General features: G+C 38.1%; 2 protein-coding genes across 6 annotated transcripts in view; one reads left to right on the top strand and one right to left on the bottom strand.

The window, feature by feature from the left end:
• Positions 1-14,156, top strand: part of acsl5 (acyl-CoA synthetase long chain family member 5) — a 15,723-nt gene extending 1,567 nt beyond the window's left edge. The window contains exons 3-23 of one of the 2 annotated variants that reach the window (XM_022668952.2): positions 2,568-2,672; positions 3,799-3,964; positions 4,789-4,897; positions 5,099-5,163; positions 5,268-5,369; positions 5,782-5,881; positions 6,306-6,484; positions 6,626-6,658; positions 6,979-7,030; positions 7,294-7,367; positions 7,489-7,566; positions 7,709-7,843; positions 8,461-8,595; positions 8,802-8,897; positions 10,021-10,093; positions 10,221-10,309; positions 10,418-10,534; positions 10,807-10,950; positions 11,048-11,149; positions 12,611-12,682; positions 12,782-14,156. In XM_022668952.2, the coding sequence (XP_022524673.2) occupies positions 3,809-3,964; positions 4,789-4,897; positions 5,099-5,163; positions 5,268-5,369; positions 5,782-5,881; positions 6,306-6,484; positions 6,626-6,658; positions 6,979-7,030; positions 7,294-7,367; positions 7,489-7,566; positions 7,709-7,843; positions 8,461-8,595; positions 8,802-8,897; positions 10,021-10,093; positions 10,221-10,309; positions 10,418-10,534; positions 10,807-10,950; positions 11,048-11,149; positions 12,611-12,682; positions 12,782-12,919 (2,049 nt within the window). In that variant the 5' untranslated portion in view covers positions 2,568-2,672; positions 3,799-3,808 and the 3' untranslated portion in view covers positions 12,920-14,156. Of the gene's footprint in view, positions 1-2,567; positions 2,673-3,795; positions 3,965-4,788; positions 4,898-5,098; positions 5,164-5,267; positions 5,370-5,781; positions 5,882-6,305; positions 6,485-6,625; positions 6,659-6,978; positions 7,031-7,293; positions 7,368-7,488; positions 7,567-7,708; positions 7,844-8,460; positions 8,596-8,801; positions 8,898-10,020; positions 10,094-10,220; positions 10,310-10,417; positions 10,535-10,806; positions 10,951-11,047; positions 11,150-12,610; positions 12,683-12,781 lie in introns of both variants that reach the window. The other variant, XM_015608339.3, reaches the window with a different exon arrangement.
• Positions 14,044-20,007, bottom strand: zdhhc6 (zinc finger DHHC-type palmitoyltransferase 6). 4 transcript variants are annotated; one of them, XM_015608399.3, is made up of 11 exons: positions 19,925-20,007; positions 18,713-19,247; positions 18,485-18,576; positions 18,160-18,319; positions 17,363-17,524; positions 17,084-17,137; positions 15,855-16,022; positions 15,698-15,739; positions 15,456-15,601; positions 14,864-14,910; positions 14,044-14,762 (listed from the first exon to the last, which is right to left on the bottom strand). In XM_015608399.3, exons 2-11 carry the CDS (start codon positions 18,977-18,979, stop codon positions 14,659-14,661), a joined length of 1,242 nt encoding a protein of 413 aa, XP_015463885.1. In that variant the 5' UTR covers positions 18,980-19,247; positions 19,925-20,007; the 3' UTR covers positions 14,044-14,658. The 4 variants fall into 4 exon arrangements, with proteins under 4 accessions (XP_015463885.1, XP_007259297.1, XP_007259294.1 ...); XM_007259235.4 differs by having other exon boundaries at positions 19,869-19,963; XM_007259232.4 differs by having other exon boundaries at positions 19,783-19,929.

The raw sequence follows: 20,007 nt of genomic DNA, 5'->3' as shown, positions 1-20,007 counted from the left end.
ACTTTTTAAAGGAATTAAAAATTAAACTGTATTATTACGTTAAAAGGGTAGTGACATTTTTTAGACTTGTTGGAACATAAAAAAAATACTTTTTTAAAGAAAAGGAAAATAAGAATAAGTTTTGTGTAGTGTAATAATACATGTTACAATATTTAATTCTCTCTGGCGAGGGAGAGGATTTAGGGTAACTTTGAGTTTGGCCAAATCTAAAGACTTTAAGATGCAACCTGGGACCACGTGCCACCCTACAACAGATCTTGAGTTAGGGTAACCTAATTAGAGTATGGGTAACTGTTTCCTTTAAAACTCCTGGCAATGCATAATATTTGGCAGAGATAAAAGTTAAGTTACACATCATAAGTGTTTAATGCAGTTCTGTAATGTCAAAGTTCTGAAAAGTCAAGTTCTGGACATTAGAAATGACAATTAATTTTAACATGTTTGAACTGGAGAACCATTGGTTCATTAGTGGAAGTTGTTTAGCCTGTTTAACATCACTGTGGATTATTTAACATATTATGTTGTAATCTCATTTGAACTGATGTCTGGAATCAAAAGTCAGACAGCAGTCCTGCTAATATTTATGCGATTACCTCTTTTAGCATGTGTGCATATTAAATATTGCTTTTTTTCCTCATTCAACAGCTAAGATAAAGAACATGACGTAGGTTTTTACCATAAATGTCAAGACTGTGTTCAACTTTGACCCATTAAGGACTTCAGTAGACAACACTACATCTTGTGGCAGTATCACAACCACGGCCCTGAGCAGCTTTCTTTTCATACCATCTTTTATCAGTTGCAGATTACAAACTGTCCAAAGGTGCTGGAGCTTATCGACTTCCATAGTCTTCATTGTGTTCAAATGTCAAAGTTCAGCTGAGGGCCTGTCCTGAAGAGCTGTGATAAAGACGAAGAGAGGGAGTGAGGGAAGAGGTGTGCTGTACCTGTCTGTTGCAGAAACGTGCTAATGATGAAAGAGATGCATGTCACTTTGGCTCAGGTGCTGCTCTGTTGTTAGTAGTGTCTGCTGACTAATCCCTGCATTTTTCAGCAAAGCTGTGAATGGGGTGCTAAACCATCCAACCAACAAGCCCTTGTGTGGAAACAATAATTGCTGTACACCTTCACAAAAAGAACATCCTGTTAGTGCTGTTTTTTTTACAGTTGTTAAATTACCAAACTTCATTATGCAGCACATTTTAATCCAAACATTTTAATTCAAGTAAGCATGCATAGTACTTGGTGATCCAACTTAAAATGGATCACCAACTTAAAAAACAGATTTTTGTTCTATAAAGAATAAAGGTGTGTAAAAGTTTTGGCATTCATCGAATGTAATGATAACTACTAGACAACACCTGAACAACAACCTGAGACACCATGGCAACCACCTGGGATACCACAGCAACTGCCTAGGAACCTCGTAGTAACACCCTGGCAACCACTAAATAACAGAATGTCAATGAAAAATACCATAGCAACTAATTAGGAAAACACCAAAGCAACCACTTAGAGATGGCAAAGAAACCAATTTGGATACCGCACCAACTCCATAGCAATCCACTGTAATACCATAACAACCACCTAGCAATCACTTGAAAAAATAAAATGCATTTTCCAGTTTAAAAGTATAACCCTGAACACAACATAAATGCTAGTTAATACTGCTATTGTAGCAGTTGATAATATTGTACAGTTCTGTGTGCACTTTAGCTAGTTATTTAAATTGGTAACAACCAAATCTGTTTTTCCATAATTTCTAAGTCCTAAAAAGACACAGTATATGTTCCATAAAGTGTTGTTAGTGTTTTACATGTCTTTCTGCTAACTGAAAATGGTAAATATTTTCACACAGAATGAGATGTGTACTATCATTTTCACTCCCAACAGCATCACTTCCAACAGTAGCTATGTAAGGACACATTTGAGGGTGGAGCATAAATTGATCAGCTGCAACGAAAGTCTTAAATTATTTCAGTTTATTAGTCTAATGAATTCAATCTTCTAGAGTGGATTAAAGAAACTAAAACTAATGAAAATGTAACTAAAGCTGAAGTGCTATACCTAACACTGAACTGTTTAGGGCTAGTCTGAGGAGTATTTTTGAACAACAAAGGTGTTGCTTAATCACACTGGTTTTGTTGAATATTGGATTGATTTTTAGATAAGTGCACTCGCTCGGTGAGTACAAGCCAAAAACTACAGGATGAATTTTTACTGAACTCTGAAACATTTATCCCAGGTCAAACATACAAATGAATGTCAAATTGACCTGCAAAAACAAACTTCTACTTGGGGCTGCCTTATTTTCATTTGATGCAGAGAAAGACTTTACTTTACTTGTTCTCAGGTAGATACCACTGAACATACTGGACATGAAAGCACATCTGTGCCAGGAGACTCTTGCAACACCCCTAATCCCCTTTGTGTTATTGAAACATTGCTGCTCTATGTTTATGTCCGTACTCATTTTATTATCGGGCAATAGATAGCAGCCATGGTTCAAAGGTCTTTTGTACACGGTGAGCTATTTTATGGGACCTGTACACATCTCTCTCTCTCAGTCTTCCTGTAGGACTGTGTAGGAGACTCTCTTTGTGGGCCTTTGCTTTCAGATACATTACCTGAGGAACAGCCGACTCCTGTACGACATACAGCTATTGGAAACGGTGAGAATGAGAAATTTACTGATTTATATATTTTACATATAATATTTTAGTGATTAGAGAACACTGAATGGTGAGTAGTGGTGACCTGTTCACCATGCTGTGTCATGCTTATCATTCTGGGCATCAGCAACAAGGTCAAGGTCAGTGCTGAGTCAGTATGAAAGTTTAATTTAAAAGATGGCTTTAGTGTATTACATGTTATAAATTGTATTTAATAATTTTGTAGGGATGTGCTGAATATTCTGCAAGTAAATTATTTGGCCAAAAATGGCTATTAGAGCACTTTCTGTGTACTGGGGAATCTAATCTTAGTTTTTCTAGATCTATATATTTTTAGTATTGTTATTTTCTCTTTTTTTTGCATGTATAGATTTGATTTTATATTGTTGTATATTTCCTGACACTTCTGTTCTGTCCTCTGCACTGCTGCAACATAGCAATTTCCCCCTCTGTAAGATTAAGGCTTAAGGCTTGTCCTATCTCTTTTTTATTTTAAACATATAATCCAAAACCCTATTTTTTAATTACTAACATCAAGGTATTCTAATAGTCCATTTAAGAAAATAGTTTAGACTTTGTCATAAAATAGGGTTTTTGAGAATAACATTCGAAAACATTTCTATAAATTTCTCTTGATTTTGGCCCAAGAAACAGAGAAACACTATTTTTGACTGTCAAAATACATATGCTACGTTACATTTTGCATCAAGCAAAAAATGTTTTGTGAAGTTTATCATTCTTAATGGTACTTAGTTGTAGAAAATTCAGTACCAGCTCAGTGATTAGCTACACTTTGATCTAAACTCTCACAATGTATCTATCACTCTTCCAGGTCAAAGATCTCTCTTTACACTTTACACTCTTTAAAAAGAGTGCAGCTGATAGTATCAGCTCTTTATGCAAAATTATCAAAGCCAGTTTCATTAACTCTCCCATTCTTGACTTGATTAATTTTCAGTGCATTGTATGCTGTTACTATTACAGTACTTTATAACAGCCATAGATTAGCAGTAATTACTCTGATCTTGAGCTTCTACCACATGTATGTATGAGCAGGATTATATAAAATTATAAAACAAAATCTGTTAATTGATCCCATTTATTTTGTTACTCTTTTCCCCAGCAGGTCTAAGACCATGTACTTCTTGATTGAGTTCCTCTGCTCTCCTCTGCCCACCCCGGCGCTGGTGTTCTTTTTTGGACTTGCAGCAGTCGCCCTAATTTATCTCAACACCAGGCCGAAGCCTGTGCGACCACCTGTAGATCTGAACAGGCAGACTAAGGGCATTGCGGTGAGTGCGCTCCTGTCCTACAGACCGTGTCCTGCTGAAAACCAACCTGGCCAAGCCTTGACCAGCTTACCTCTTGATCAGCATGCTAGACTATCAGTATGAAGAAGCGTGACCAGGCTGGTTGGTTCATCAAGCTGGAAAACCAGCATGCCGAATATACTGTTCTGGTCAAGAGCAGGTTACCCAGCTAGCTTACCAGCAAAAGATTTGTTTTCATCTAGATGACCAGCTTTTTAACCACCTTAACCACCAATGATCAGCTTGGACAATTTGAAACGAGGTTCCAGCAAATAAACAACACAACACTTTACAACACAACACATACAAAATAAGCTGACATTGACAGGCACACAATAGACCACCACATTTTTTTTTCCCATTTTCTCCTCAATTTACATGGTCAATTACCCAACCCACTCATTAGGACTTCCCCTATCACTAGTGATGCCCCAACATCAGGAGGGTGAGAAGCCAGCACGCTCGGAAGAAAAGTGCAGCGGCTCGGTTCTGATACATCAGCTCACAGACGCCTTGTGCTGATCGACATCACCCTTTGGAGTGATGTGGGGAGAGAGCACCATCTACCCACCCAGAGAGAGCCAGGCCAATTATGCTCTCTCAGGGCTCTGGTAGCTGATGGCAAGCTATATGAACAGGATTCAAACCGGCAAACTCCTGATCATAGTGGCAGTGCTTAGCCACTTGGACAACTCAGAACCACCTATAGATCACCATTAATAACTAGAACTATAATTGGAATTATAAATTAGTTAACAGTGTCTTTAATGATTTGACCAGCTTATACTAATGAAACTGATCTGCAGGGTGGAGCCAGAAAGACAACCCTTCTGAAAGATGACAACCTGATATCCTATTTACACGAAGATGCCAAAACTCTGTATGAGGTTTTCCAAAGGGGATTACACGTCTCAGGTAAGAGGCCTTTAGTCTGTAACTCATAACTTATAAATACATTTCTGATATTATGGGTTTTATTATGAATCCATTGTAAACTTATAATGTTAGTGGGTTTATTTACACCCTGCACCTCTTTCAGTTTAACCTGTGAGTTCTGTTATTTCCACCACAGCTATCGTACTTAATTAGTAAGACCAATTTTAATGTGTTGTGCAGGGAACGGACCATGCTTAGGGTACAGAAAAGCTGGGAAGCCGTACCAATGGCTGAAATACAAACAGGTACTCATATTAATGATGTGTATCAGTTATAATGTATCATGAACTTGAGATGTTATGATGTCAGAAAGTTTTTCCCGTTTATCACTGTGCTTTGTGTTCTGCAGGTTTCGGATAGGGCTGAGTATCTGGGCTCTGGGCTGCTGCACAGGGGCTTAAAACCTTCACCTGACTCATTCATTGGCATCTTTGCTCAGAATCGACCAGAGGTAATGGCCTAAATAACACTATATTGCTTACCAAAGATGTTGAATGTAAATTTTAACTGAATAGTGCAAAGTTGAGGGTACAGCTCCAAGATATAGGATTTTACATTTTCCTTCTTTAGTTTTGTGTTGGAGCTAAGATACTAATGGGCCTATTATGTATAAGAAGTTAATAGATAGTGTAATGATGTGACACAGCATAACATTCCCTTTAAAGAGTGAACACAACAACTACATAATACAAAATGGGTTAAAGCAAATGTGTGTAAATGCATTTTGACCATCATTTAATGTATTTAAATGTAATAAAATAAATATAAATGCATGTTTGGACCTGTTCAACGAGGGAAGAGTAGCTATTTTATTTTTTATTTTTTTATTTGTATGCTGACTATGTGCTCTTCCTTTAATGCAGTGGATTATCTCTGAGCTGGCTTGTTACACCTATTCCATGGTGGCAGTTCCTCTATATGACACACTGGGTCCAGAGGCTCTGATATTCATCATTAACAGAGGTAATTACACCTGCTTACCTCTCAGCTTCGTTAGAGGTGTTCACTGGATCCGATTTAGGTATGGATCAGGTTTAACACCTGGCTGAATTCCCTTGAGATTTAATCCCCTTTTTCCCTGATCTATTGAAGATTAAGAGTTAGATCTTGCACACTCTACTGTCTCTCTGTTTTTTTTTGCCTGCATTGCAGTTCTGTGTTTGTTTCGGTGTGTCTGTATTATAGAAGGACTCTTGTCTTGTCTTATTGGCTCTTAGCAATAAAATAGCAATTGCTGTATCGATAATGTGGAGATTTATAGCAGGTTGTTCTATTTCCACTAGTCCATCTTATAATTTTTATTAATATAATAATTTATCCACATTTTCTGAATACATAATAAGAACTATGATGCAGATCTAGCATTCTGATTATGTTCTTTTTGCAGGAAGCATATCTACAGTCATTTGTGACAAGCAGAACAAAGCCGAGACACTCCTTGATAGTTGTGAGAAGAAACTCATACCTGTGCTAAACACAATCATCATCATGGATCCATTTGATGCTGCCGTAGGAGATAGAGCCTCCAAATGTGGAGTGGAAGTCTTGAATCTAAAAGATGTGGAGGTACATTCAAACAGCATTTACAGATTTGTAACTTGGGAAAGTTGGGATTTTTATAATAATATTAAAAAATAAATAAATAAATAAATAATAATAATAATAGTAGTACACAATAAAACAAATTGTATGTTTTTAATTTTTCAGGCTTTGGGGAAAGATAATATTAAGAAACCAGTGGTAAGTAATATTGTTTTATGTATCTTACTGCAGGCATTATTATAAGCAGCAAATAAAAATTAGGGTGTAATGGTGCAAAGACAAATCATGATAACACAATGATGTGCATTGTGCATTTGTGCATTGTGACTAGGCTTTTCTATTAATTTTGACACCTAATGCAGCTGCATTATGGGACCATACATCTTTAAACAATCAGCACCACTTACCAGCCCACTCTTCTCTTGTTCATTCAAATTATTATATAATTATTTTGTGATTATTTTCTATTCATTCACCTTTTTTATGTGTTTTCTGTATCTGTTTCTGTATGTCTATAGCCACCAAAACCAGAGGACTTGAGCATTGTGTGCTTTACCAGCGGAACAACTGGTGAGTCTACATCATTTTACATGGACATACCACATGTCATGGTACAGGAACTATTATCGTGTTCTATGACTTTTGCTATATCTCATGGAAGCTAAAGAACCCTGTGCTGACTGTGGATTTGATTGCACAAACAATTCTAGTCAGACACCACCAGTCACAATCATTGCCACCCACTGCACTCTCCACTGTGGGATTTTTCCAGTTTTTTTCCTGTTTTGATTTTTTAACGGACGTCACAATTCTTTCTTTCGTTCTTTGTTTAGGTGATCCGAAGGGAGCCATGTTAACCCATGAAAACGTGGTTGCAGATGCTGCCAGTTTTGTCAAAAGCTTTGAGGTATGGTATTACGTTGTGCCACTATTAAGTGTGAGTGTTGTTATAATTGACAGAAATCCAAGAAAAAAAAAAAAAAAAACTTTCAGTGGTGATGATCAACAGTTGAATTCTGTTTCCTCAGAGTGCTTTTACTCCTCTCCCCACTGACGTGACTATCTCTTTCCTGCCGCTGGCTCACATGTTTGAGAGAGTTGTGCAGGTAAAGTCTTTGATCTTTTTCTATACTGTCTATATATTCAATCGAATTTAACCTTTATTTTGTGCTTTATGTATTTTTTTTTATTTCTTTAAGCTAATAGATGATGCAACAGTGCTAATGTTCTGCTGCTTGTGTCTCACAGACAGTGCTGTATGGTGCAGGTGGAAGGGTAGGCTTCTTTCAGGGGGATATCAGACTGCTTCCTGATGACATGAAAACCCTAAAACCCACAGTTTTTCCAGTGGTTCCACGTCTTCTCAACCGTGTGTATGACAGGGTATGATGACCTGAATTTTGTTTTCTCAGCTGACCTTATTTGTTATGTGTACACATCACAAATACACACACACACACACACAAATAACTGGGGTTGCATGATAGTGCTAAGTTAACCTTTCAAATAAAAATCTGTAGAAAGCTGTAGAAAATGTTAAACTGACATTCAAAATACAGTGTACTCCAAGATTAGGCTTAATCCCTATCTAGTAAATTAGCCCTTTATGTATTAACTAAAAGCCATTGAAAAACTCCTCAGCTGTTTACTCCTGGTATGAACATGTGTCTTGGGTGAAAACACAAAGCCATTTACATTCATTTAAAATGCGCCTCCCTTTATAATCAGGTTTATTAAAGGGCTCATTTGAGTAGAAGTGTCACCTGTATCTCTGTTAGCATGTTATCGTAGCATGCTTGTGGTTAATAGGAATGCCTGTGGTTCCATTTAAGGACACTGTACACACTGGTACACTGGCCAGTAGGGATCAAGTCACCCAGGATGCAGGTTAATACCAGGTGTGGACAAGGTCTTCTTTGGGCATTTGTTCTGCAGTAAAAAGCTCTATATCATACACACACCTGTTATTGTTCAGCTGACCCCTCCCCTCATTTCTTCAGGTTCAGAGTGGGGCCCAGACTCCATTCAAGAAGTGGCTTCTGAACTTTGCAATTGAAAGAAAACACGCGGAGGTGAAGGAGGGCATCATCCGAAACGACAGCATATGGGACAAGTTCATCTTCCACAAAGTGCAGGTATCCCCATCAGGCCTGAACATACAGCTGGCTTCAGTTTCTCTCCCTCTCTCTCTCTCTCTCTGAGGAATGGAGAGGAGAACAGTTGAAAGGAAAGCAGGTTTAAGATGGAAGAAGGGATTGAGATGGTAATGAAGGTATGCTTAGTGGCTTGCTGTGCTCCTGGGAGGGACGGTTCTTCAGTGTTTGTGTTCCTGTCTCTGCAGGAGTCTCTGGGGGGGCGTGTGCGGGTGATGGTGACAGGTGCCGCTCCAATCTCTCCCTCTGTGCTCAGCTTCCTCAGGGCGTGCCTCGGGTGCCAGGTAGGAAAATCCACTTCAGTTTCAAGACTTTCTCTCTTGGTTGTCGGGGAAAAAAACGCCACAAACCTCTGAATTGTAGCCCAGAGCACCATCTCTCTCCTGCTGTGCTGAACGTTGTTTTACTAAGTAATATGGTATATGTGCTACTTACACAATAAAATGGATGAGTGAACTGCTGTGCTTCAGCTTAACATCTCAGCTCAGTCTAGTAACTTTAAGACTTAACTGACCAGCCATAATATAACCACACCTCCTTATTACTACACTGATTGTTTATTATATCAGCTCCTCTTTTCATATAGGAGCACTTTGTAGTTTGATCTTTACAGACTGTAGTCAATCAGTCTCTATGTGTACTGTGTCGTCCTCCTTTCACCCTGTTACTTTAATTGCCAGGATCCCACAGACCACCACAAAGAAGGTATTAGAAGTAATGCTGGAGTTTTTGTTGGTCATCCTTTAGTTATTCTATAAACTACAGATAACATTTCTCACAAATTCCAAATAAAAATACTGTCATTTAGTGCATTTATCTGCAGAAAATGAGAAAGGGCTGAAATAACAAAAAAAGATGCAGAGCTTTCAGACATCAAAAAATGCAAAGAGAACAAGTTCATATTTTCAAAGTTTCAAGAGTTCAGAAATCAATATTTGGTGAAATAACCCTGGTTTTTAATCACAGTTTTCATGCATCTTGGCATGTTCTCCTCCACCAGTCTTACACACTGCTTTTGGATAACTTTATGCCACTCCTAGTGCAAAAATTCAAACAGTTCAGCTTGGTTTGATGGCTTGTGATCATTCATCGCCCTCTTGATTATATTCCAGAGGTGTTCAATTTGGTAAAATCAAAGAAAATCACCATTTTTTAGTGGTCTCTTATTTTTCCAGAGCTGTATATCAGGTCTTTTAAGGGATATAACTGCATTACTATGACCATTATGTTAACTCAAATTAAATCAGTGAGTAACTGGGTAAATGACTATACAATAAAATGAATAAAATAGTAATCACAACAAGCCTAGTGGTAGTAGCCATTAGCCTGAGGATAGCGTGGGATGATTGGGTTTCTCGTGGTTTCTCAGTGACCCAGCAATAATCAATGCTCCTGGCCTGATTTCAGATTTTTGAGGCATATGGCCAAACTGAGTGCACAGCTGGTTGCACCATCTCCCTGCCTGGGGACTGGACTGCAGGTATGTGTCTATAGTTACATCATCTTCCCTTTACCGTAACGCATACATGCCGGAAATTGATGCTATCCTCAGGAAACTTAAACTTTTTCCATTCACTGTTGTCCTACACTGTTAAACTCTTTTTTAGGACATGTTGGTGTTCCTGTTCCATGTAATGTAGTCAAACTAGTAGACGTTGAGGAGATGAATTACTTTGCATCTAATGATGAAGGAGAGGTAACAGAAACCATACAGCATTATGCATATGACTACACACAAACACACACACACAAAATGTGTAATGACTTGACTTTGACTAATCATTAATAATAACTTGTGTCGTAGGTTTGTATAAAAGGGAAGAACGTGTTCCGTGGCTACCTGAATGACCCAGAGAGGACAGCAGAAGCGCTGGACCAAGACGGCTGGCTTCATACTGGTGATATCGGCAAATGGCTCTCGGTGGGATTTCACTCTTAGAATGAATCATTAACTCTCTCTCTCTCTAAGAAATGATGCTGCTATCAGATGATTAAATCTATAATTCTTAAACTAATAAGCTCTGGTTCAGGAAGGTCAGACCTATTACATATGACCCAGGAGAGTGAATAATGTTGTTTATGATTTACTTGTTCTTCAGTGAATATCTTTATTGTTTTTTCAGTATTTAAATCTGTTTTTTATATTGTAAATATGTGTGTTTAATATACTGCTGTATTCACTTCGTTTTCTAGAGTGGGGTTTTGAAGATTATTGACAGGAAGAAGAATATCTTCAAACTGGCCCAAGGCGAGTACATTGCTCCTGAGAAGATTGAAAATGTCTATATTCGGAGTGCTCTAGTAGCACAGGTGTTTGTTCATGGGGACAGTTTGCAGGTAAGTAATACTATTAGTTATTATAATATATGTTATGTTGTATAGAAAGAAGCTCAATACATGTTGAAAGATGGTGTAACCACTATCTTGTCTTCAGTCCTCTTTAGTGGCTATAGTGGTGCCAGACCCTGAAGTGCTGCCTGGTTATGCTGAGAAGCTTAGCCTCAAAGGTTCAATGGAGGAACTGTGTAAAAACCAGGTATGTTTTCTGCCTTGTAAGATACATACTCAAACAAAGAGTACTTCCTTTCTTTATTTTCTTTTACCGTTTACCATTTGCATCATCCCCTATACTCATATACCAATCAGCCATAACATTAACACCATGACAGGTAATGTAAAAAGAACTCTTTGAAACAAGGATACAGATACACTGTCAAAATGTCAAAATTCATGGAATAGCAGTATGTATAGTAAATTCATTAAAGAGTGCAACCTAAGGCGATGGCCTGGGAATGGCCACACTTGCATAAGTTGTGAGGTGTTATCTTGTGAATGATCCAGAGTGCCACATGTATACTGGGAATCTGGCATAGAAAGCTTTACTACCCATAGTGGACAGTGCACGCAGTGGGAGAAATGACAGTGACAGGCAGAGTCTGGATAGAGTTGTCAGTACAAACACACAAGCAACTCAGCAAAGGACAGTGTTCTCAGTGTTAGCTTCCATGACACATGACAAATGTCATTGGCATTGTTCTATGACATGTGGCATGTTTGAGCAGGACGTCAGCTCAGTTTAAAACACTGCAGCTCTGTACACTTTTATTCTGTAACAGCACTTTTTTTTCTAATTAATCTAGTTAATTTTCCTTTTAAATATATTGTTTTAATCATGTTTGAATCATGTTTTATTTTACATTTTTATTCTCTTACATGTTTTTTAATTTGGCTTCGCTTTAAATATTCTAATTTGTAAAGTACTTTGAATGACCGTTGTGGATAAAAGGTGCTATATGAATAAACTTGCCGTGCCTATAATAGAAAGTGAGTGAACAGTCAGTTGTTCAACATGGGGTGCTGAGATCTGGAACAAGGGCCAAAACAAGGGCCAAATCAAGAAGTCCTGTGGGGGTTTTCTGTTATGTAGTAGGCTCACTTATGTAATCTATGTAGGCCCCACCTCATAACTTACAGGACTGGCTGCTAATATTTTGATGCCGATATAGTATCAATATACTATATCGCACCAATATTGCACTGTTGTCTTCCGTCTTACGTATGTCTATTGTGTTCTTGTTGTATTGTACATATAGTGTCTCCCACCCTTTTATATTATATATCTTATTTCTTTTTATTTCTATATCTTATTTCTCCCCCACCACTACTGTCTCATGTATGTCTATTTGTGTCCCTGCTGTAATGTACACATAGTGTCTCCCATTCTCTTTTATTATATCTACTATCTATACTTGCTGTAAAATTTGGGAAGGAGAGTAACGTAATTTCAATTCTCTGTATGTCCTGTACATATGCAGTATTGACAATAAAACTACTTGACTTGACTTGACTAGTACAGGACACCTCTAGAGTCTGATCTGTTGTGGTGGCAGCACAACTGGGATCTACTTAATATTAGGCAGAAGGTGGTAATAGTATGGTTGAGTTAGATATATTGTAATAGAATGTGAATTCAGACAGTTTTTTGTTAAATCAACAGCAAATTAAAAAAGCCATCATCACCGACCTCACCAAGCTGGGCCGAGAAGCAGGGCTGAAGTCATTTGAACAAGTAAGTGTTGTGTTACAATTAAGAAAGATATGATAATGGTAGTGATTTGTCTTTTAAGGTTTTATTCTCATGTTGTTGATTTTATTTTGTCTGTCCAAGGTAAAGGACTTGTATCTGCACGCTGATCAGTTCACTATAGAGAATGGTCTTCTCACTCCGACTCTGAAGGCTAAAAGACCAGAACTTTGCAAGTATTTCAAAACTCAGATTGACAGCCTCTACGCTAACATGCAGTGATGCTTCTAAGAAGACCTCAGGAGTTCCTGTGACCTGTTGAGCCCTAAGGAAGGGGGAACTGTACTCCATGAACTGTTTAGTTCCTAAGCAGATTCTACACATTTCCATACTTGCTGCTGAAGACAATGACAGAGTTTTAGTGAAGAACTTGGAGATAAACATTAATGAAGCTGTATGTGTATTTATACTTACTAAGCACTGAAAGTGGAGATCAATGACTGTATATAAGCATGGACAGCACGGCATCTCTTAAAAGTGAAAAACAAAACAAATCTGCTTGCAGTATAATTCAAGATTGAAGATTTTTATTGTCACGTCACAGAGTACAGGTGTACATGTGAGTGAAAAACTTGGGTGCAGATGTGTAGCTCTAGGCATTCCTATAATTTCCCCCCTCTAATCCATATTGCCATCTCCAGAATCTAATTCCAACAGTTGATTTAGCCTGTTCTAATATCTCCAGAAATATTTTTTTTGTAATATTTTGTTACTATATCATAAGAAGGTGGGGTTACACTTTGCAACAAAGTGATCGACAGCTTTGGTTGAAACAGATCATCATCATTATGTGAAATAGCCTGTTGTAGTCAAGCTGTCAGGCAATTTGCTAGTTAATCACATTATATTGATCATGTAATGATGTGCTGTTGGTTACATGAACACACATTCTATATACAAAATTATTTGTAATTTTTAACTGCTAAGTCTGGTGCTCTGCCATTAAACTAGACCACGGAACCTTTGATTCATCTTGTTGGCAAATGTGGCTTCAACTCTGATACTTGATATTTGATGCAAATGTAAACTGGTTTATATTAAAATACATGAACTGCAGTTTTAGTGTTTAAACAGCAATGAAGGTGGCCTGAGGCAGGTGCGCTCTGGGAGATGGGGGTGGGTCTACCAAATGAGTTTGCATAGCTGGCCCCGCCTCCAGCTCGGATACTATTGCACAAACTTTGGTTGGACATTTGACAACATGGCAGATGTTTTAGCTTCTTTTCAATAGAACAGAAGAGAATGAAATCACCACTTCCATGCTTGTATACAGTCATTGGTGGAGACTATTAAATTAATATTATTTCACTTGTTTTATATGAAAACATAAACAGACAAACAGATGGTTATTGTTCAGAGAAGATTTGTTTACTTGTTTTTGAAATCTGTATTGTGAGGTTGACATCAGTTTTACAAAAATAATCAAAAATAAAATTAAAGTATTTTTCTCTACAAAGAATACAGAGAAATTGCATGACTAAGAACTTGTTACAACTGGCAAAGGCATTGCATAAACAGTGTGGACATCAAGAGAGAAAAGAGAAAGAGAAAGAGAGAAAACAACTAATTCAAGTAAACGTTCAGTATAGTACGCCCCCCGATTACCAGCTCAGTGTAAAATTATGGTTTCCCTCCCACCCACCATTCATTTATCAGCTCGTCTTTGGAGATGTTACAGAGGTACACAAGTTCACTTAAGGAAGCAGAATTTGCTGGTTTTTATAGAGTTCTTTGCTTTAGCATCTGGTTGTGCAGACCTACTAGAACTGCCCTTAAAACGTTCCAGAGAGAAAACACACAACCCTGGAACGCTCAGATAATTGCATATCTGCTTCCTGTAACATGGGTATCTCAAGCATTGGCAATGAACAGAAGTACAATAAGGCGCCCAGTCAGTAGAATAAGAGCACAGGACGTACTCTCGCGTATACAGCGCAGAGCACTGTCAGTCAGTCCTCACGTTACTGTTCCTTCTTCTCTTCATCTGTCGTTGTGTTGTTGGCAGAGTCGTAGAGACACTTCTCCACACAACGGCGTGGAAACCAACCTCGAACACGAACCCCAGCTGAAAACAGCAGAGGAAAGAAGGAGAATGTGACACACTGGATTTACTGTATGCAATGCACATGGTGTGTTTTGTAATATTTGGCCAAAGAAAAAAAATACCTTTTGTCTGTTCCTCATCCAAAACTTTGTCCCCATACATCCACCACCTGAGGTTTAAAATATGTACACATAGGATTAGTTTCCTGGACAGCGATTAAGCCTAGTCCTGTGCTAAACTTTTCTTTTAATGAAGGACCTTCATACAGGATACTGGATAATCCAAAACTAATCTTTTCCTGGACAACCCACCCAGTTCACACAATTACTTTAATTTTTTTAACGGAGTTTCACTGGTCATTATTTAATTTGTCATGGGAACTTTTAAAGAGACTGGACATTAGACATACTCATAAGAGACAGTGGCTGAAATTGTCAACCAATCGACTAATTAAAAAACTATCGTCAGATAATTATTAGCATAGCCCTATTACAAATATTAGAAAATGTTAAATTGGATGCATCATCACATTTGTTGACCCCAGAGTGTTAAACCCACTGTGCAGTGCACACACATCTTCACTGCTGTGCACAGGGAGCACAGAACGTTAAAGGGTCTTACTTAAGAGACCCTGGGTGTTAAACTACTTATAATTCTATCATCAGTAACCCAGTGTCTAAATAATTGTGACACCACTGCCTGACTGTGACTTACTTCGTTCCTCGTGTGGCAAAGATGGTCTCTCCTTTAGTCAGATGGATCCTGGGTTCTTCTGTACAGGGTGTCCTAAGGAACGTGTTTATTCCTTTACCCAGTGGGCAGCAAGCCCCGTTATAGCCCTCCACAACTCTGTACTGAACCTACAGAACACAAATGAACAAAAGAACTTTGGTCACTACTCACGTTATATCAATGCCGCCCTCTAGTGTCCAACAGAAATCATAACGGTTACTCACACTTCTCACTCGCTTGTCTGCTTTTTGCTTCAGCTGCTCAATCTGAAGAAGAGGAAACACAGACCGCAAGCCCTCTTATTTTACTTTCAGTGAATACATTATCACTATATGGTGTTAATAGATAAATGTAAGTGTGATGATGAGAACAAACACATACAGTTAGAGTATGCTGGTGGCACTTCTCATTCACAGGCCACTCAACGCCATCTCCATCTGGGGTTCCAGACCAGGTGAACACCTGCTTAAAGTTCTCCCATCGACTACCCAGGTCATAGGGGAAGATGAACTCCTCTCCAGTTTGGTAGTATTGGATTCTGTCTTTGGCCTGAATAAAAAAGGTTGCAAGAAAATACAGCATAATTCACTGTAATATATTATAAATAACATACATACTGGCTTAACATTTTATTACCATTACAGTGTGTACCAAGTACAGTGTGTTAATTAAGCTATAACTGATAAACTGATGCAATGCCCCGTTATCTGCCAATTTCTCACATTATTACACGTAATAAAACAGTTCCATTCTATTAAGTCCCCCACTTCTAAATATTATCATCAGACTCTGCCCCTCAGGCATAATAGTTGAGGAACTGTTAACAGCCATAATATTAGACTTTTTATGTGAAGCCAAAGTTACGTGTTTGTGTGGCAGAGTAGTACTAAGTGCAATATTGGCACTTCTAGGACACCTTTTTTATTAAGCTTATAATGCTTTGGTGGCTTTAACAATAAGTGTTTACACTCTCTAAAATCGCCAGTTTTATTTCCGGGACCTTTCAGACACCTCTGTTTTTAAAATGAATATACAGACAACATTTCTTCCAATTTCCAAATAAAAATATTGCTATTTAGAGCATGTATTTACAGAAAATGAGAAATGGCTGAAATAAAAAAGATGTAGAGCTTTCAGACCTCAAATAATGAAAAGACAACAGTTTATATTCATAAAGTATTTTTAGAGTTCAGAAATCAATATTTGGTCGAATAATCCTAGTTTATAATCACAGTTCTCCTCCACCAGTCTTACACACTGCTTTTGGATAAGTTTATGCCACTCCTGGTGCAAAGATGTAAGCAGTACAGGTTGGTTAGATGGCTTGTGATCATCCATCTTCCTCTTGATTATATTCCAGAGGTTTTCAATTTGGTAAAATTAAAGAAACTCAATTTTTAAGTGGTCTCTTCCTGTTTTTCAGAGCTGTATGTGGCTTTGCAAAAAGGGTAACAGAGACACACTGATACCACTTATCATAACAAAAGCCCTCCCCCCCTCAGGAACACTACTGCTTTTAATTTAATCAGAAAAAGTTTATACTAAACATATTGATATACTACTAATAAAAGACACTGTACTTGGCGTGAAAAAAGTATAAGTAAACTCACCTTCTCCTCAATCCAAACTTCAATTGAGGTTTTGTTTCGCATAATCACTTTAATCTAAAATTAAGATAAATCCATTTAGTAAACATCAACCTACAACAACACTCTTCAACAAAAAAAAACTGCAAAGATAAGTATCTGCTAGGCTTAGCAGATGTCCAGACTGACAATGAATTGTTAATAATAAGTGAAACCTGCTATCCAGATCAAACTGTCAAGAAATGACTATGCAGAGCTGTGTAGTACCAGGCTGAAAAGAGCAGATAAAATAATGCGCTTTACCTGTATAAAAAACAGCATGCCCACAGCAATAGTGGTGCCAAGTGCCAGACCCAGGGCAAAGAGGGTGGCTGCAAAAGCTGCCACACTGAACGGCATTATAGGATTGTGGATGTGTCGCGTACCGCTCATGTCTATCTTTACTGAGCTCCAGCCGAAAGAGATCTGCAACAAAAGCATAGAGGAGAATTTAGTTCTGTAAGTTTGCTACCCATTTATATATAGAATTAATAGAACACGCTTTAAAAATGTTATAAAAAATTTATACAATTAATAGAAATGACTGTTCAAACCAAAAATATCTAAGAATACACGAAGAGATGCACTATAAGAATCATAATTGTATTAGGAGATTAAGTAAAAATAAAAAAGGTAAAAAAAAAAGGAGTTAAGTAAACATTTCTAGATTAGACCATATCCCAAACCAATACTATAAAATGTATGTAATGTACAGTGATTGAGCAGAATGTTTAGCTGATGCAGGCCACAATCACCTTTCTTTTCATTTACTTTGAATACATAGTCAAGCACCTAGTTCTGTGCAATATGACCTCAAATTAATATCACATTAATGACAGGGTGGAGGCACATGAATACACAGAGCAGTAAGTTTTAGGGGACAGTACATGAACAAACACAGTGGGCAAAGTATTAATAAAATGAAGAAAATATCCTTATGGCTCAATTTTTCAGGGAGGGACACACACTTGTGAAATTACCACACTTACCCTAATCGCATGCACAGTCCAAATATATCTACCATTACACACCTTATTAGTGTTGTCAACAAAATGACTCACCCGGTCATATAGCTGAGTGTACATTGTCATAATAAAGATGAAAGCAGCATGTATGCATCCCAATGGGGCCAGCAGGAGAAATGTAGTGAAATAAGCATGATTCAGATGTCCACAGCAATTGTTGATCCATGGGCAATGGTGATCCATCTTCATCACACACCTGAAAAAGAAGAATGGAAAGAAATAGTTTCATACAGTAAACAATACATATGGCAACCAACATCTTATCACCAGTATTGTCTTTAGCAAAGTATAAACGTGCAACATGTCTGTAAGTTGTAAGTACAGTTAGTTAGTGCTAAAACAGAACGAAAGGAAATGCTACCTGTTGCACTTTCTGCAGTGATGAGACCTTGGAGCTTTAAAACCTTGACACACTCTACAAAACTGTAAGTACATTGCGTCTTGTTGATTTTCCTGTTAGAGAGAACACACCACAAGACCATCATGCAGTTATATTACACAAAAAGGCAGGTTATATATATTAGGTTAGGGGAAAAAGAAATTCAGTGATTTTCCACACAAAAAAAATAAATTAAACAGACAAACATACCGGTTTCCACTCTAGAGGAATATATCCAGGGCCCACAAACATGGCATTGAAGTAGTTGTAGAGAATCAGGACCGTCCAGTTGATGAGCATAATGAAGTTAATGCTGCCGCCTGTGGTGTCCAAGGGCCAGTACCAGATAATTGAGTCCAGCATGGCCATGGATGAGCACACAGCAATGACAGTAAGTGCAATGATCGGACCCCAGTGACAGAGCCGCCTAACCTCATGGAGGTTTTCGAATACGATAATGGCTGAGAGGATGTTCATTGTGTAGCTTTTTTTCCCCCAAAAGTTCCTTGAAGCAATAAAAATGAAATGTAGATTTAGATGTGCTGTCTCTCTCTAATGGAATGCATTAAAAATGAGGAAAACAAAAGATGGATTTTCTGTCTTCTCCGAAACATCCAGCAGTCAGCTGTGTCTGGAGTCACAGGAGCCGTCTGTGTTTTACAGTCGTAGGCTCTCCTAGTGCGTGGCATTCTTTCTCTCTGGTCACCCGATAGCTTTACTCTCCAACTAGAAGCAGGTCATCCATCTGAGGAGAAGAGAGCATAAGAAAATAATGAGAAAAGGCAACTCTCCTGGTGGTTACTCAAGCAGAGAGCGTAAAGTACACTTGATACACTTTGTGGACAAAACGTGTTGGGACACCTTCTTTCACATGCAAAGTATTACAAAAAGAGTTTATTATACTATATTTTAGATATTGGGGCATTGGTGTGAGGATTTGATTGAATGGATGATCAGCACTGATCCATAGCTTAGAGTAGGGGGGCTTTTTTTCCTGATAGCTCGCAGGGATACAGTATAAGAAGATACATACAGTATCAGGACAGCCTAGCTTAGCAATTATATCTCTATTAACAATCATATTTACAAGAAATACACAGCACACCCCACGCCTACCTGAGGTGCATTTAAGTTTCCATTAAAAACACTTAGCATTAAAGCTAAAGGCCAGCTGGATATGTATGATCAACAACAGGGAGTTGTGCTAGCATGACAGCTAGCTAACCTAGCTAAATAGCTAAGCTAGCTACCAGGCTATGCCTAGCTAGCTAGGTATATACCTGTCTGTTTAACAGCAGTTTAATGCAGTACAGAACACTGTAATACACATAATCCAGAATGCAGGGAGTAACTTAAATACACACACACTACACAGATCATAAATACTAGCTCTATAGCAGCTAGCCGCGTCTTTCCACCCACCTCGTCTCGCTACTTCCTACTGTTTTCTGCTCTCCCCCCATCCAGGGTTGCCAGGTCCAACAAAATATCCCACCCAAAGTCAG

Source organism: Astyanax mexicanus, chromosome 15, assembly GCF_023375975.1.
Source record: "Astyanax mexicanus isolate ESR-SI-001 chromosome 15, AstMex3_surface, whole genome shotgun sequence".
NCBI lineage: Eukaryota > Metazoa > Chordata > Actinopteri > Characiformes > Acestrorhamphidae > Astyanax > Astyanax mexicanus.
Note: the sequence above shows the minus strand (reverse complement) of the source record. Positions and strands in the feature narration are given on the sequence as shown.